Source organism: Prorops nasuta, unplaced genomic scaffold (assembly GCF_024137725.1).
Source record: "Prorops nasuta isolate Cenicafe-Biocafe unplaced genomic scaffold, Cenicafe_Pnas_1.2 PNAS00005, whole genome shotgun sequence".
In the NCBI taxonomy this organism is placed as follows: domain Eukaryota; kingdom Metazoa; phylum Arthropoda; class Insecta; order Hymenoptera; family Bethylidae; genus Prorops; species Prorops nasuta.
This window is the reverse complement of record NW_027116802.1, coordinates 5,871,131-5,888,756: the sequence shown is the minus strand read 5'-3', so window position 1 is coordinate 5,888,756 and position 17,626 is coordinate 5,871,131. Positions and strand designations below refer to the sequence as shown.

At 34.8% G+C, this 17,626-nt stretch overlaps 3 protein-coding genes across 8 annotated transcripts; 2 read left to right on the top strand and 1 right to left on the bottom strand.

Annotated features, from left to right (window-relative positions):
* The first annotated feature begins 3 nt into the window (after positions 1-3).
* LOC136773196 (HUWE1-associated protein modifying stress responses) lies at positions 4-5,240 on the top strand. The gene is made up of 5 exons (XM_066726649.1): positions 4-783; positions 2,949-3,020; positions 3,897-4,068; positions 4,141-4,286; positions 4,413-5,240. Exons 1-5 carry the CDS (start codon positions 591-593, stop codon positions 4,553-4,555), a joined length of 726 nt encoding a protein of 241 aa, XP_066582746.1. The 5' UTR covers positions 4-590; the 3' UTR covers positions 4,556-5,240.
* Positions 5,241-8,212: 2,972 nt separating this feature from the next.
* On the bottom strand, positions 8,213-14,464 carry Sans (SAM_USH1G_HARP domain-containing protein Sans). 5 transcript variants are annotated; one of them, XM_066726644.1, is made up of 7 exons: positions 13,888-14,464; positions 11,402-11,545; positions 9,725-9,997; positions 9,359-9,635; positions 8,941-9,261; positions 8,708-8,870; positions 8,213-8,653 (listed from the first exon to the last, which is right to left on the bottom strand). In XM_066726644.1, the coding sequence occupies exons 1-7, from the start codon at positions 13,932-13,934 to the stop codon at positions 8,391-8,393; spliced, it is 1,488 nt and encodes a 495-aa protein (XP_066582741.1). In that variant the 5' UTR covers positions 13,935-14,464; the 3' UTR covers positions 8,213-8,390. The 5 variants fall into 5 exon arrangements, with proteins under 5 accessions (XP_066582741.1, XP_066582742.1, XP_066582743.1 ...); XM_066726645.1 differs by having other exon boundaries at positions 8,213-8,638; XM_066726646.1 differs by having other exon boundaries at positions 8,213-8,635.
* Positions 14,465-14,895: 431 nt separating this feature from the next.
* LOC136773198 (FUN14 domain-containing protein 1) lies at positions 14,896-17,590 on the top strand. 2 transcript variants are annotated; one of them, XM_066726652.1, is made up of 4 exons: positions 14,896-15,090; positions 15,666-15,828; positions 15,906-16,101; positions 16,163-16,617. In XM_066726652.1, the coding sequence occupies exons 2-4, from the start codon at positions 15,674-15,676 to the stop codon at positions 16,238-16,240; spliced, it is 429 nt and encodes a 142-aa protein (XP_066582749.1). In that variant the 5' UTR covers positions 14,896-15,090; positions 15,666-15,673; the 3' UTR covers positions 16,241-16,617. The 2 variants fall into 2 exon arrangements, with proteins under 2 accessions (XP_066582749.1, XP_066582748.1); XM_066726651.1 differs by lacking the exon at positions 16,163-16,617 and adding an exon at positions 16,786-17,590 and having other exon boundaries at positions 14,898-15,090.
* The last annotated feature ends 36 nt before the right edge of the window (positions 17,591-17,626 follow it).

Here is a 17,626-nt window from a genome sequence, read left to right as displayed (position 1 = left end):
CAGTTTAATTTTCGCGGCGAGTCGAGATCTCGATATAGGGTACATCTTGCGAGCTATCGATATCTCGTTATTGGAAGTTGAAAGTTTTTTCGTAAGGTGGCGATCGTGTCGCCGTCCCAGCGATCAGTGCGAAGGTGTCCTCCGGGGAAGGGGGAACGTGTCCACTGCTGATTATTCCATTCTGTGTGGGTGGTATGGTATGGTGGATGGTGTGTGGACACACGAATTGCCGATCGCGAACTTGCCAATCCATAATTCGTGGTTTGTGCCAGCGGCAGCTCTTGATTTCGCAAAAGTCATCTATCCTGGAAAAGAAGCAAAAGCATAATGGCCGCAACTTGACTAGGTGAACACGAAATACTCAAAGCAAAGTGCATCGGTTCTCAACCCTGTAGTGTGTGTATGTGTCTCTTCATTCCCAACGTCACTGGCTCAAATCGTTCAGTGTGCGCGAGTGAGGGATAGAGATAGATATATCGATAGAGAGATAGAGTAGGTCTGTCTCTGAACGTGAAAAAGCGTGGGTGGGCGTGTGCATAAGGATATCTCAGTCTTTCCGTGGTGTGCCAGTTCATTGCGAATACGTCGACATGAGCGACGACAGGAGTGAGGAAGATCCGATAATGGACCTCTGGTACAGCAACTGGGAGCAGCAATGCGTGGAAGCCATCGAGACTGAGCCAGATTATGAGAACCAACTTCACTCTGAGAAGGAACTCTATTCCCAGCATATCTGGACGGGATTTCAGACCACGGCGTCCGCCATCGCCCAGTTATACAAAGGTAAACCAATTCTTTGCATTATGAGAGAAAGAGTGAAAGAGAGAGAGAGAGAGGGGGGGGGGGGAGGGGAGAGAGAACGTGGGTAAAGAGGAAGGGGTACGTTCATTTGGCTAATGGCAGGAATCGCCAGTTTGTAATTGTCCTGCCTTGCCAACCCTTCCCTCTTCTCTACTTTTTAATATTTTTCCTTCTGAGTCGTGCAACGTTGCCATTTTCACAGAGTCATTATATTAACCTATACCAACTACTCATTTTAACCAATTTCAAACCTCTCTTCAGCATTCCATCTATTAATTACCATAATAAACATTACCATACTATACACCGAAATGCACTATACTACTCTTGCAAATACCCTTCATTGTTCTTCCACCCCCTCCCCCCTGCGGATTTCTTTGTCATCAATTGCGAAAGCTTTATATTTACCATGACAGGACCCTACCAGAACTAACCTGCACAAAGAATCCCAGAAATCATTGCTGGACGTTGCAGCTGTTTTAGTTCTCTTGTTTTTTTAATAGAGGTGGAAAGTAACTTGCGCAGTGTTTTTAGCTGCATTGAGCAATATTTAACTGTGCAGTTCAATTCTGAATTTACCATTAACAGAATTTTCCAAATTAGAGAGCTTTGGTCCGTGCGATACAACATTGCCGTAGCAGGATTTTCTTAATAACCTATAAAGAGATAGTTTTGTACTGGGCTATTTTTAGAGTAAAGCGTAGGAAATTGGGCAATGTTTCAAAGCTTTACATGGAACTGTTTGTTTTGTTATTGCTATCATTCATTCAGTAGCTGTACACTATACATGTGTGCTTTCGATACGGTGTTTTTTCGCCTTTTTAATCAAAGGCAACGTTGCCACACTCAGAGGGTCGTTAAAATAAACTGTGCAACGGCGCATTGAGATTGGTGCTTTTCTCTTTCGTTTTCTTGCTTTATTTTCATTTTGATAATGATGCATTGTTGCCAGATTAACAATGCTAATATAACCTAACTTTCTTAGCGAGTGACCATTAAAACTCATTTAACCGCAATTAGAAGAATTTAAACTAAGAATCATGGACTGCATCGATTATATTCTTATATCTGAAAATGTATTAGCTTCTTTAAAAAAGTTATTTACGAAACTTTCCTGATTTTGGAGTTTCTTCATAAGCTTATGTTAGGGTTTGATCAAATGCGCAGTTGCCAGCCCCTTCATGATTGAATTAATTTTCCATTTATATTGTTCAGTTTATTTGTTTGCAGGTTATTCTATTGACCTTTTTGCAGAGAATAACTGGCCCCTTCCTCCCTCTCTCCCGCCCTCTGTCTTTCTCAAATAAAATTTTTAATTCTCTATTAAAGTGGGTCTATTAACGCTGAAGTTAACTGAGCGTACAAAGTCAAATATTTAAAAATCACAGTAAAAAATATAAATGCACTTATAAAATTTAAATATAATTTTTAATAACTATTTAAAAAAAAGTCTATTAATAATAATGTTGTTTTAATAATTATTATATTATGTGAATTTTGCAAATTTTACTTTTGCAATTCTCACATTTTTTACACATAATAGCTATTTTGCACTTTGCGCATAAATTTCTTTTAATTTAATTCAGCTATGACTATATTTTTCAACACTCTAAAAATAGATTATTTTTACAAGTGATATTTTGTTTTTTGACTTAATTTGTAGATTTTAAGTATTTCAATTTTAAGAAATTATCGTCAAACGGCATGATTTTCATATATCGTCCATGTTAAAATACGACACTTCAAATATTATAAATTTATGAATTTGTTTGGTAACCTGCAATTAAAAGCATAAAATTTTGTTTATTGAAAACCCAAGAATAACATTTTTCAATATTATGTAAATTTGCAGACTTAACCATTTTAATAGAAACATCTTAAATAAAATCGTCTCATCAGGAAAATGAAAAATCTTTCATTTCTGTATTATGTTTCTATAACTAACAAAAATCATAACAAAAGAGGAAAGTTGACATTTTAGAATGGGAATGAGTTTCAGACGATTGTTGTAAATTATGTAAATATGAATGCTTTGTGTAATTACGCGTACTGGAAAAGTACCTAACACATTAAAAAGCCGACGTTTTCCATTTTGACAATAGCTTTTTTAACTTTTAGATAATATTGACCTTTCTTTGTGTTTTCAGACCGAACGCAGGGTGTCTCGTTGTGGTTACCATTCCAAACAGCAGCAGGAACCGTCACATCTCTCTACAAAGGTATATATATATATGTATATATATATAACCGGCATGTATGTTTTAATATTTTTTTAAATTTAACCTACTCTTTCTATTTCTTATATATGCCAGTTCTTTCTTTTATAAAATTATTTGAGGCCTTTTTTTTTATTTAAAAAATTTTCTTTTTTCATATTTTATATCAAGTGTTTTTCCAGCCACCTTCGAGTCTCTTGAGCTTCATCAAATTCCACAGGCTCCTCGAAGTACTATCAGAGATCCCGTAGTATTTCCTTGAAGTCTTTCCTATCGACAATGAAAAGATTTTCCTACCTTCCGATATCCTTCGGATCCTTCCTCCATTTTTCCCTTTACGACTACCCCTATCCCTTTTCCTTTATCCCTGAACGTTCTTTTCCCACTCTACTTTTGTACGCTCACACTTTTCTTCTCTCTCTCTCTCTCTCTCTCTCTCTCTCTCTCTCTCTCTCTCTCTCTCTCTCTCTCTCTCTCTCTCTCTCTCTCTCTCTCTCTCTCTCTCTCTTTCTCTTTCTCTTTCTCTTTCTCTTTCTCTTTCTCTTTCTCTTTCTCTTTCTCTTTCTCTTTCTCTTTCACTTTCACTTTCACTTTTTCGTCTGGACTCACGTACACACGCGCGCATACACCCATATGTACACTACTTGAAGTTTTACTGTACGCGCACATGTGATGTGCCTGTAACAGCTGACCGATATCGAAGGTCAGCTGTTACCGTAAATTAACTCACGCTATCATTTCTTATTTACAAATGTGTTCCTTTTACTATACATACAATTCTTCATTTTCTTTTTTTACATTTTCAATTAAAAATAGAATTTTACTTCCATAATTTTCATTTCTTCCATTGATTGCCTATTAATAATAAATTCCTTCTAGACTCTGTGGATGGTATGAGACGCTGCAGTGAGCTGGGAGTAGAATTAGGAAGACAGAAACGTAGTAAAGAAATAATGAATTGGGCCAGGAAGAAGAGGCGTATGATTAGGAGGGAAGATCTATTGGCATATCTCGCTGGAAAACCGCCACCACCAAGACCGCATTCACACAGGTAATTCCTATATTACTGAATGATGTCTATTATATTTTGCAATATAACCAAACTACTATTTTTATGATACAGGAGTTCACCTAAACCTAGAATGATGGTGTGTGGTTCCCCTCCATCACAGAGTCCTACACCAAGTATGGTGGTTTCACCATCACCAACACCAGGAAACGACCCAGATCCCGACTTACATACATTTAGGGAGGCTATTGCATTATCCGGTAAGAGCTCTTTTACACTAAAATGTGTTAAAAAAAACATTCTTAATAATAAGTATAATGATTCTTTTCATCCTATCTTTGATAATTTGAATATATGGCTATTAATAGATCGTTAAATTTTCTCAGGTTCCCCAATGTCACGTCGAACGGGAAGGCAATCAGAACTGTCAGCCTTTATAAGTAGTGAATTTGCGCGACATCATAAAAGACCAGCATCGCATGATGTAGACATGGGATCTCCCACGCACAAGCGTTCGCGTTTTATGTAACGACGCGAGACGTGTAAAATAGCTTTACTCCCTACTACCTTAATAATTAATTAATTGATCGACTAATCACTAATGGTTCAGTTTTCCATCCAAAAATAAAGCAAGAGGCATGACTTGGTCATCTTTAACACGTTCTATGCAAGCTATTCTCCCAGAGAACTTTTTCTATCTTATATAGAAATTTACCAGTAGCGCACGTGTATACCTCAAAAGCAGAACAAATCCTTCGTAGCAAAATCTGAGAAATTTTACGTGAAGAATACTAGAAAATATACGTATTTATTTATTTCTCTGATTTTTAAAAATCCTTTTCATGTGGAAAAGGAGTGATCCTATTTTGAGCATAGATAATTGAAAGTAATTTAAGTTTGAGTCAAGAAATATCTATATATTTATTTCTTGGATTATTTAAAAAATTTCTTTCTGTGAGACACAGATCTATGCAATTTGAGAGGAATCCTTTATATAACAAGCACATAAAATTTTATAGAAATTTAAGTTTAATGTGAGAAGTATTTACATACATAATAAATGGTCTGTCTGATTTGTGGATGTACAAATGTTGCTGGGACTTTACCAATAGGACTTATTTATTATATTTTGGATGGACTGTCAGTGTACAAGACACGTTAAAACTTCATTTACATTGTACGTGTACAGAAATCAGCAGCTATAAATAATCTGATCCAGTCGTTGTTATACGCTTTAACCTTTTGTATTTAATTAAAATATTTTGTAAGATTTTTTTTTATCAGCAAGTTACATTATTGCACGAGAAGTTGGTGGTGATTGCACAAATTACAACAACTGAAATTGTGCAATTGTCAGTTTGTATAGGATTTTGAAGGATAAACTCGTACATCGCAGGGAACATTCTTGTTAATGGGTGGCTGTAAATAGGCTGATAATTTTTTTAAAACTGTAATTTAAACAATTGAAGAGTGAGATCCATGCATAACGGGTATAAATGGAGGGAAAAATTAGTTCTGTAGTATATTTAATGTTTTTTGCTTTTTTGCCTTGGAAAAAAGTAACATTTGATTTATACTAAGTTTTTCTTGTTACTTCGTACAATATATATAATAGTTTGCAAAAGTCTTGTTCTTGCTCCAGAGTCAGTTAAATGATAGAATTTTTTTTCAGGACATTTTTTATTTTCTTTTATTATTTTTTTCTTTTTTTAATTCAAAAAATTTTTTTTCTTTTTCTTTTTTATACAAAAGAAGAAATAAATTTAAAACATGATCGATTTCAAGGGATAATCTAGGAAAAATTTCACATTACACAGTCTTCAAAGGTGGAATGTTAAGTCACGAGAGCTGATTTATTTTTGTTGGTGCTTCAACTAGAAAATTGGCAGAGCAGAATGCTCGAAGAGTTGCTTCTTGGACAATGTTAGCTACAGGTCTAAACAAAAAATTGATGTAATCCACAAAGTATACCCTCGGGTATTCTCAGTAAGACTGTTACCATGTTTACTCAAATTATAACGCTAATGCTAGGATCTTATGTTGTTAATCATGTTACCACCAAAAATAATTGCAACAAATTTGACAATTGTGGGCTTGGAATGAAACTTTGTCAAGTAGCAACGACTTTTTGCAATTATAAATATATAAATATATATATAAATTTATTTATATACCTACATACATAATACATAAGCATGTATATGTATATATAAATGCATAGATATAAATTAAAAGTAAACCCTACAATGAAATGTTATGTTGAAAGACTTGATTGGGGGTGACTTCGCTCAGTTGTAAAGTCATTGTAAATGTACATTAATTCTTAGATATTGCTAAAAGCCTCTACATGATTTTTGAAGTAAATGTCACAGAAGGCACCAGCCATGAGGCAATAATTTCCTAAATACTTTTCTCTGAAAATTATATATTAGAACAATCTCGTATTGTTAACTCTTCAAAAATCCTGTAGAGGACTTCATTGTTTCTTCTCGAAATCATTTTTGAATAAATCGAGGACATGTTGTTGTTCAGTTGTAAATATATGATAATAATTATAACGATAAACAATAGCCCTAGGGAGATATTGCTAATATTATTATCACTATTAATATTGACTACTAAGCGATACATTTAATATTAAATAGTATTTATCATGCGGTCGGCCACAGAAAATAAAAACAGAAATAACAAAAATTGAAAAATAAATCGAACTGTAGCCTCGTTCTAAATTTTGGGTAATACAGCGCTCAACAAAAATTTCATTTTAATCAGAAAAATTTTAGGAAGCTAACATTTAATTTTTATTTTAGCCACTGTCCTTTGTACAAAGAAGAAATAATAAGGCAAAGAAAGTAACATGATGCCATACTTAGCTGTATTTTATCAGTAAGGACTTAATATCACCCAAGTGTTTTGTACAAAATGATAATCGAAAGAAAAAATGATTTATTCGTCTTCGTTTATTCAGATGCCAATATTTTACTCTGAATTCAATGGTCGAAGCTACCCGCTTCTTAAATCTCTTCTAATAGCTAGATAATCTTTGTAAAAAAAAAAACGAAATGTTTTGGTATTTTCCATTTGATCAAATCCCTAGATAGAAAGTGATTCTTTGTTTTTACGGAAGGGGTCGTTTTATTCTCAGAGATTTCGCCTGAGATATTAGATTTGATCGGGTAATTAGGAAGAAAAAAGAATTGTCAGAATATTAGTCCAATCTTTAAACTCCAGGCGACTAGAAATTTTGTTTTTAGTAAAATGATTCACCTGGTTTTATAAGATCTGGGTTATACACTTGCAATTATCGCATTATTATCTTGTTTTGCTTGCATAACAGATCGAGGAAGACATTTCGAGGTCAGCAGAAAGAAATCTCCCACGAGCTTTCCCTTTCTCATGAGATTATCTTGGTAAATCTTAAGTCGACCCGTAATGACATTTCCCCATCTGTCTTATGATAGATTTCAATTAACACTTTCATACCAAAAATAATTAGAACGAAACATTGTTTTGCCGATTCGTTCAATCCGTTTAATACAGGGAAAAGTATAATACGTATTATCTTAGAACAGGAAATAGAAAATTATCAAAAGTCACGCTAGTTCTTACTAGACTCGGATTCGTGAGCGCAAATGATCGATAAGGTTCAAACAACTGTTTTAAGAGCTTTCGTCTATCATAACTTATTCAATATCTTGTAGAGATAGCTTTGTCTTCCAAATTATTATTTCTAAACATTCCTTTCGTAGAATCTACTTGGAATAGTTCTTGATGAGTTTGCTTTTGTATAGTCTGATAAACATTTAGATATTTTTACAACAATGAAAGGACGAACTGTTATCGATCATTGCGTTTTTCTGTCAGGAGCACAGGACGCACTGAGAGAAAAATGATCTCTCTCGCAGAATCTTCATTGACCCCCCCTCCCCACTCCTCCAATTGCACATAAATACTGTTTGCACCATAAATGAAAGGATGGTGCTGTTATTTTCTGCGAACATAAAGCTTGTATATTTTTGCGTCTCTTGTTTGTATAATAATCATTTACAAATAAATCACAAGAAAAAGTAACTCGTTGACAATTTCATATGAAGCAAATGTCCTTACTGAATCTCTAAGGTGCCAACCAATTCCTTTTCAATACACAAATTTTTTCCTAAGTAAAATGTATATACATTCATATTCTTGTAACCCATTGTGTACAATGTACAATATACTTAAATCTAAAAGTAAAAAAAGGCACTTCGTTTATAGTAGTAAAATTAATTTCGGTAGTATATCATAATCTATTCATTATGGATTCACGCATTAAACTAATTTTTCTAAATTAATTAATTTACACAGTAAACATTTTTATACATAATTCATAATTTGCTGTCTTTTATAACATTCGCTGGTTCTTCCAAGGCCTTTCTTCTATTGGCTATTGCATTCATAAGTTTTCTCCTTGGGCCAAGAGGAAGTTTTAAGGCGGCTATATCAGTTTCTGTTAGCAACATCAGAGCTTCCAGGTCAATTTGTTCAGCTTCCAGAATTCCATGAATGGATGAAAGATTATTGACCAAAAGAAATCTTTGCAAGGGTGTCCATTCTTCCTCCACTTCCTCTTCTTCTAAAATATAAATCTCTAACTTTCTTTCAGAATTCTTTATTAAAAATTTTGAAGGCCAAAGAAAATTACCTGAAACGACATCATCATCCCATAAACTTTGTCTCCTGGCAAGGCTTCCTGCACTACCTATACTAATTTCCTCATTATGACCATTAATATTTATCCTTTGATTCACAGAACCATTCTGACCATCGAGCTGGGTAACAGGTAAATTCTCCAAATTGCTCGGTACCTTAATGAAATTTTCTCAAGTAAATAAAGTATGTTGTTTGACGAAATTTGAGTTGGAAAATTAAGTTTACCGTTTTGCGAAAGGCCACGGATCCAAATCCAGGTCTGTTAAAAATACTGGCTGGCTCTCGAGTAAGTACAGCGTCTCTTATTGTATCCAAATGTTCTTGGTCATCCTTCTCCGCTTCTTCCTCGTCCACTTCAAATAGTCTGTCACCAAGGAGATCAGGCGTGCTTTGGGCTCTTCCCATGGTACTCCAAATATCAGAAATCTTACCCCTGCGTCCCATTTGTTGGCTAATCGGATCGTCGTAAGTGTTAACGTACATTACTTCTGAATCCCTTTGCAGTCCTGTCAGGCTCCTCACTGATTTTCTACCGTCCACTTCAATCTACAAAGCAAACACAAATATGTCCAGTTTCTTCTCATTCACGTTTTGTATAAAGTAAATAATTTTTACATCATAACAATTAAGCAAAAATGTTTACCTCGACTACTTTAAAATCAACAGCAGTTTTCTTTGCCAGTGCTTTTCTACAAACAGCACTACCGTATTTTTTAGTAGTGGTACCAACGATATCACTAAAGGTGGGAGAAGGTTTTACACGACTTTTCAACGTTAAAATGCTGGTAGCTTTATGAGGTAGAATACTCGCTTCGTTCACGATATCCAAATCCGTTTTAGCACGATCCTTCATTATTTTCTTTTGTTCCTTTTCAGCCCTCAACTCTGCCAACTTCTGCTTCTTCATATATTCTTTAAGTCTAAAATGACATAGTTCTCTCATTAATAATTAGTAATATTTATCATTGAATCAATACATTCTATATTCCATTTCTCAATTGACTCTCACCTTTTTTCAGCATCCTTCTCAGCCTTCTCCTTAAGCATACGAGATTTCTTTCGCGAATTCAATTCCTGATCTGCCTGAGCCAAGTCTAGAAACTCTAGGATCCTCTCGCAGCCATTTATAGCCGCCAATTCTCGTGCCGAGTGTCTGTCTATGTCGAGCGACCAAACATTGCAGCCAAACTTCACCAAGAAGCGGACGCACAGCTCGTGACCCCTCGCTGCTGCCAGGTGGAGTGCGGTGTTTCCAAAATAATCGCACTTATCTGGATCCCCCCTGTTGAGCAAGAAAATTATTCCATTGAATCAATAATGGAAAATATACACCCAATACTAATCGACTAAGGTGTATAAAATTTATGTCAAGCAGAAGAAACTAATATAAAAATATGTATAAATATGAACATGAGAATTGAGAGTTGCCTGAAGGGTTTTGTCGTTTGTTTTGAATGAGTTTCAAATAAATATACAGTCGACGTTTTTGCGTATTAAGAGCAGATGCATGAAACAGGAAATACAGTATATAATCTCGTATCTATCGACCCTACAAGCGGAAATTGCGGCCAGTCGAGCACCGTCCCAGGAACAATCGAACGAAAAGCAAATGGGGATCAGAGGAGGAACGGGGCTAACCATGTAAAAGAGAATTATTATAAAGTCGGAAAGAAAGCGACTTGCAATGTGACTGTTCTTCTATTATTTCGAATTATAATATTTATTTTTCCAGTTTTCTTCGCTTGGTTCTCCGTGGTATCCGGTGGAATAGCTTCCGGAAGCTTTCACAAAAGTCTAAAGAGTGGGAAGGTAAAACGGAAACATTAAAATATAGAAAATAAAAGCCAATGGCCAAGCTACGAGTCTTTTAATGTTTTGATTTTAACGTAAGTATCGACACTGAATTTCTCCACTATTTTTTGCGGGATTACTGGCTTTTCCATGAACTTGATTCGCGAGAACTTTTTTAACTTAATCAAAAATATAAAAAAAAGGATTGAAAATATAAGATAAAAACCAAAGAGATGGAAAGAGTAGTATAAATTATCAAACCCCACGAATATCTCTTAATGCTTGGATTAGTTAAAATAACGGTATAATTATAGATTTTCCCCATTTTCTTCGCAGGGGATTGTTTGGTTTTCCATGAATTCGCTCCCGTGAGGTTTCGCTATTGCCACAGTCGGTCCTCCGCGAGTGCACTTAACCTTGAAAATCTGCGGTATTCGGGCACGAGGCCGTCGCGGCTCGTGAGCCACACAAAGCCAGTATTACGATAATATTGTAATTAGGGACCGGGTGAAACACCAACGGATGCCGGAAACGATGGATGAGTTGCTCCAACGCGACAATCTCCCCACTTCTAAAAATTCAATAAACCTTTATTGTTTTCCTCTTGTCTCGCTTCTCTGCTTTGTTTTTGTTTCATTCTTTCAAACCAAAGCAACAAAGCACACTTGCAAAATTATGCAAAATTGTATTATAAGAAACTCAAGTGTATACAAACATTATAAGATGAAGCTGAAGGTTCGACAGATTTTGTTACAATTGCAATGCAGAGTAAAAATATAATTGACAAATGTTTTTCTTTTTCTCGTCGAGATACATGTGTGTGTGTGTGTGTGTGTATGTATGATGATGATTTCTTGTCGATGGAGGAGAAACAAGAAAGCAGTTTTAATCATACCCTCTAGCGACGAGTAGTCGCAGTGCATCTGTGTGACCTTCAAAGGCTGCCCATAAAGTAGGGGTCATTCCACCATCATCTCTCGCGTTGCAATCCTTTCTCGTTGCCTCCTTCAAAACTTCCAAGACACCTTCTCTCGCAGCCCTTAAAAAATAAATACGCATGTAATTCGCAGCCATCAATAATTCGTACTCCATTCTTTCTCAAGCCTTAAATTATAATACCGTAACAGAACCCCCCCCCCCCATAAAAGAGCCCAGATCGCTCGAGATGAAAGAGACAAAAAATATAGTTTTTTCTTAAATTAATTAGCCCCTTGTCAATTCTGCTGATTAACGGCTGGTTTCGCGTGTTAAAAAAACTTTAATTAAAAAAAAGAAGATCGAGGAAAACATTAATAACGACACGCGACAAATTTTCTCTCACCGCCTTTCTAATTATTCCAATTAGAGAGATAAAAGATTATCGTTCTGTTTGTCACGGAGAGAACTTTTTTTTAACAATTGTTCGATTATTCAAAACACAGTGCGAAACGGGCTCTAAGCAAAGTTTAGTGATTAGAAATGGTCGATGAATTGCTGAAAACTTAAAGAAAATGACCCGTGAATTTGAGTGCATTTAATGCAGCTTCACCCTAGCATGAAAGTTGAGGAAAAAAAAGATTACCGTACGCTGGGCTCGTTAATCACCGACTGATAAGGATTACATTGTTGAGCTATTTCTTATCCGATCGTCTTTCATCCTGGAATGTCGTTCCATGACGTAATTGTTTAAAAATTCTTATTTTACTCCCACTCGATTTTCACGAAACTCGAGATAGTCGTGATCATTTTTCCAACAAAACGTAGTGGTTCGATCCCGAACGATCGAAGAGAAACGATCCATCATTAATAACAATTCGATCGTCCATCTGTGTTTTTTTATTAGCTCAGGTTTGCTTTGGCCCGAGTGGAATCGATAAGCATAACAGGAATGGCACGAAATGGCACGACGCATCGAGAACACTCCGAACTTCGTAAATTCCGAGAATCTCGCGAAAACAATTTTTCCTTCAAGTCTGTTTAAACGGACTTTTGTTGTCAGCTCGACAGCTCAGTCTTTCCAATAGGCATTAACTTTGTGATTTTATCAGAGGTTTTGCAATTTTTCAATCAGCGTGACGCCATCCTATTAATTTGTCCATAACCTCTCATCGATCGTGGCACAATCGGTTTTGTCACAATTCGTTTTATGAGGTTACAACGATTTTTACGATTCTATCATCCTTTATGCGATTCACCGATCGTCGTGACACTTTTCAGTCGATTTATTCGTAATTGCGAACAATTTTCGAGAGCAGGCCAAGTTTTTCAGTCTGAGTAGTCGATTACCGGGCTTATTGGGCCGATTCCGCTGGAAAAGTAGATGTTGCATTATTGAAGTGTTACAAAACGGCAATGCTCGTGAAAGAGAACATTCGTAGCCCTAAAGGCATCCAGCATAGAAAGTAAAGTGCAACATTCGCTAATCTTTTCCCCGTTACCCCTTTCCCTCCCTAACCACCTCCCAAAAAGAAAAACAACAATTCTTTGGAATACTGCACACGTGCTCTTTGTTAATGCATCAATCTATTTTCTTAAACAGTTTCTTCTTAACAATTTTTGTTTAATTTCATGTACATTACCTCTTTTTCTATCGCACTCAACCACCTCTGAGAATGTCTTTTTCGAGAATCTTTTTCATGGCGAAAATAACGCTGATTGGCAAAGAAAATGGACGACTGTTAATCGTTAGAATCGAGAAATCGTTTCGTGAAAATCATTAATTATAAATGCCCGCAACGGAATAACGCGGTTTTTTTTTTAGAAGAATGAGTTTTTTAAATTATATAATGAGAAAAAATCTGAGAAATTATGCAGTTAAGAGTTTTTCACATTCAACGACCCGTTGCGTGCTCGGGAGTGTGCGCGTGCTGAATTTATTCATGAAGATCATCGCTCCTGTTCGTTCAACCTTTGAATTTATGCCATCAATTATAAGATTTTTTTATACCATCAACAATCTACTCGAAGATCGGTGTCAAAATACCGATAAATCATGGTCTTTCTACTTCAGCATAAAATCAAACGGCTGTAAATCCTAATATTTTTCGATCGTTCGAATTTTTCCATTTAAATTGAATAACAAGAACGACATGATGGAATAAAAGTGGTATTATATAGTTTCCGGTGATCAATTTTGACTTAAGATATTAAGGCAGCGTAAAAAAAATCTGAAAATCTAGGAAATAATTCTTTAAGCAAATAGACCTGCTCGGCATTCGATAAAACGACAAAAGGAAAAACGAGAAGAGCAAGTCTGGAGCACGTATATGCACAAAACCTGATTCTCTCCTGGTGCACAGAAACACTTCGACTCTTGCAACTTCTCACTGGAGTTATCCGCGGTAACCTTTAAAGCGTACGATAATTTTCGAATGCACAACTAAAAAGCGCAAATGCACTCACTTGTGAAATTTCTCGGTCATTTTGACGTTTTCCGAGGAGTATAGCATTAAAAGAGCGCCATTCGTTAGAGGGGTAGAGGCATTTTCTCGGGGTTGAAAATTGTGGAAAAGATATGGATACGGAAAGGGGATAGAAAAAGAAAAGAAGGAGAGATCAGGTTAAGTACATTTTGAAGCGATGAGGATAGTTTGCGGGGCACTCGCTATGGCGACCGGCGATGAACTGGAAGTGGAAGTGGAGCTCTGTGGAACTAGTGGAAGTGGTTCCAGGTTTGGTAGGTATGGTCCCCAGCGGTCTGGTGTGGTGTACCCGGTGCCATGGAACAGAACTGAACTGACTGAACTGAACTGTCTGAACTGCTGGAAGTCTGGAAGTTGAGTTGAGTTGAGCAGCAGCGGAAAGTTCCTTGGGCTGGCCGCTGGGTTTGCTGTTCGCCACTTCTCTCACTCCCCTCCACCTTTTCTGTGTCCCTTTCTTTCTACGTTTTAATTTTCTCTATTCCTTTCGCACTCTTCTCTCCTCTTCGTCTCTTCTTCCCTTTTGTTCCCGCGTAAACGCGCCACTTCTCCGCCACCTGACTCTTGTGCCTCTTGTGTTCTTACCTGAATCAGCTACCACCCCTCTTCCCTCTCTATCCCCAGCAAGGATCCACCATCGATTTTCTTTCCCCCTTTCACCACACTTCTTTCCTTTTTCACAACTCCCGTCACGCTTCACCGCTCTCCAACGACCTTATCGCAACTGATCGCAATACAATATATCTCAATGATCTTTATCAACGAAACGCTTAATTTTGTATTTAATGTATATCTTTTTTTAATGATAAAAATTAATTTTGGTCAATACTACTACGTGTAATATCAATTTATCTTATTAGTAGATTTAATCGGTGATTGATTTTATCGATAGATAAATTTTAATTACCGATTACCGGTAAGTTACTAGCCAGTGTTATCATCTACCAATCCCCCTCCCCTTCTGGAATAGTAAAAAGATTCCCTTCCACTCGAATCGAATCTAGTCTCATTTCTAAACCTTCAGGGAGCAATCTAAACTCTAAAGTAAAATATAAAGCATCGGGAATTGAAAGGAAAAGTTACTTGCGATTTAATAAAAGAAATTATCTTAACAAACCGCTTTTAATTTTGTATTATTGTGATAATTTCTTCACATTTTATCGTTAACGGTGATTTTATAAATTAGGTAAGCCATCAGTTATAAGTGAATAACTTATTACGAATTTGACAAAGAGCCAAATTCAACAAAAAAATTCGCAAAAATCCTGCAGGATCCATTTAGTCAGTAAACTGGTCCTGATATAGCCTATTTGGCAATATACGATTCGTTATATTTATTTATTCTTTTGTATTTATTGTTTCTTTATTCTTATCTGTCGTATTCCACAAATTGTCAATAAAACTTAGATTTATTTAATTTTAAATATGAGTGTTAAATAAGTGAAAATGACGTCATATTGAAATTCGTTTACCTTTAAACGTCGTATTTCTATTTAAATTATTGGTTCAAAAATATATGTATTTCTTGTATGAGTTCACAATTATTTTTGAATTTCTTGTCTATACTTAAGTTTCTTACAATAATGCAGGATAGATAATATTGTGTAATTATTAGAATTCATTGTTAACAATAGATGAATGACAAGAATGCAGTACTTATATATATCTATAAATTCTAATACTTAAATTGTAGTACTAGTTACCTGTTTTTATTAATTTGGTGATTTTAAATGAAGTAATATAATTTTTCACTATTTAAAGAAAAAAAGATGAGTGCTACCGACAAAAAGTATCAGCCTGACAATAAAGATGCTTACAAACCAGATATTCCCAAAAATGCCAAAAGCTGTATAGAGAAAATTTTAGGAGATGTTAGTAAGAAATCTGCTACAAAACAAATCGTCATTGGCACTGCATCAGGATGGTATGTACATGTACTTTTTGTTTAAGATTTTGTAAATTAGGACAAAAGTTAATAAATATAACTATTTATGCATTCAGGGTAACTGGTTTCCTTACCATGAAAGTTGGAAAGGTTGCAGCATTTGCTGTTGGTGGTGGTATTATTATTCTACAAATTGCTGCTCAGCAGGGATATATAAAAATTAATTGGGACAAAATTCAAGAAAAAGCAGAAAAAATTACTGATAAAGTAGAAGAGCAAGTAACTGGAGAGGGCCCTAAATTCTTAGATAAGGTGAGATGCTTAATGAATAATTGTTTGTTCATTTATTTATTAAAACAAACTTCATTTACAGGTAGGAATATGGTGTCGTAGCAATACATATGCAGCATCAAGCTTCATTGGTGGTTTTATTATTGGCGTAGCCTCATAAATTGCAATATTTACAGCTAAAACTAAGTGTTATGATAAGAACATAAACTATTTATACTATAATATTTTTCCTAAACATAATTCTTATAACCATTGTTAATACAATTTTCAGCATAACTTTTTATACCGAATTTCCTTAAAAAAATAATGCTTCACATTTTTTATTTTGTGATTCCACTTCAGTAGTCTAATCAATACCTTTATTGATTATCTACATTAGTTATAATTTTTTTAATATCACAAGACAGATGCTAAATTCAATTAGTGAATAGCTATAATCAATAAATTGTTAATTTTGTATAGATAATAACAGGATCTACTGTTAATTATAAAAAATATTTAAAGTAATAGGGAAATCTAGTATTCTATTATAGCTTTTCATTCTCTCAATAAAAAATGTCTAAAAAAGTTGTTTATTTCTTTTTGACAAATTAACAACATTTCTGAAAATATATCTCAATTAATTTTCAATTTCCTGCTTGAACTAACCCGTTTAAAGCACTAAATTTTCTGTAGAAATATTTTTTAACTATAAATTTGTTTTAGGTTGAAAGATATGTAGACAAAAAAGTTGATAAAGCCGAACGATTATTGAAGAACGGTGAGACTCGCACAAGACGCTGGTACCACAAAATTACTGGAGATCCCAACTTCAGACCAAACGAGTTTCACTTCTTCTTAGCTTCCTTTGCAGCAGGTCTTACCATTGGTATAGCCTGTGCAAAATAAGAGAATATTGTTGCCATTCGAATACAACCAAAAACATGAAAAGAAGATTTTAAGGATTATCATTAAGAATAATTACAGTAGTTTGCATGAAATTATTGTAAACTTTAAGTAGACAAATGCCTTTGTGCTACCTATATTGTGTAACAATAATTACCTTATTTCCAGTATGCTGTTCTTCATAAAGCATTTGAATAGAACAGTAATATTTAATGTATAACTTGGCTAGGAGCATTCAGAATGCAACAACTGTACATATGGTTGATATGTTTTATATTAGAATATAAAAATAAATTTGCTGCTATAAAGAGTTATTATAATTTAAACACCAGTGAAAGTAAAATGTATTGTATACAGCAGCGATAAGAACTAAATCATGTTGAAACAAATATGTATTTGTTGTCAAACGTTAAAATTATCAATTGAACTTATTTATATTTTTCTACAAATTGATTCTTTTTAAGCTATACAATATTATATACATTTTCTTTTGAACAATGCAGTATTTAACGCATGTAGTTTACTTTTTAAAGTGAAAACAAGATTTCCTTTTCCACCTTTTTAAAAATACAATTATAATGTAACTACAATTATAACTTCTTTAAAATGGTTTAAATAAAGCAACTTTAAAAATTAAACAATTTAAACCTTTTAATCAACC

What these genes read in the sequence shown, in the direction of transcription:
- LOC136773196 (XM_066726649.1), top strand. Translation starts at nt 591, where the DNA reads ATGAGCGACGACAGGAGTGAGGAAGATCCGATAATGGACCTCTGGTAC. An exon ending in CATCGCCCAGTTATACAAAG is followed by an intron (nt 784 to 2,948) that starts GTAAACCAATTC and finishes TTGTGTTTTCAG; the next exon opens with ACCGAACGCAGGGTGTCTCG. An exon ending in CCAAGACCGCATTCACACAG is followed by an intron (nt 4,069 to 4,140) that starts GTAATTCCTATA and finishes TTTATGATACAG; the next exon opens with GAGTTCACCTAAACCTAGAA.
- LOC136773198 (XM_066726651.1), top strand. Translation starts at nt 15,674, where the DNA reads ATGAGTGCTACCGACAAAAAGTATCAGCCTGACAATAAAGATGCTTAC. An exon ending in ATTGGCACTGCATCAGGATG is followed by an intron (nt 15,829 to 15,905) that starts GTATGTACATGT and finishes TTATGCATTCAG; the next exon opens with GGTAACTGGTTTCCTTACCA. An exon ending in GCCCTAAATTCTTAGATAAG is followed by an intron (nt 16,102 to 16,785) that starts GTGAGATGCTTA and finishes AATTTGTTTTAG; the next exon opens with GTTGAAAGATATGTAGACAA.
- Sans (XM_066726644.1), bottom strand. Translation starts at nt 13,934, where the DNA reads ATGCTATACTCCTCGGAAAACGTCAAAATGACCGAGAAATTTCACAA. An exon ending in GAGAAGGATGCTGAAAAAAG is followed by an intron (nt 9,636 to 9,724) that starts GTGAGAGTCAAT and finishes ATGTCATTTTAG; the next exon opens with ACTTAAAGAATATATGAAGA. An exon ending in CCGTGGCCTTTCGCAAAACG is followed by an intron (nt 8,871 to 8,940) that starts GTAAACTTAATT and finishes AATTTCATTAAG; the next exon opens with GTACCGAGCAATTTGGAGAA.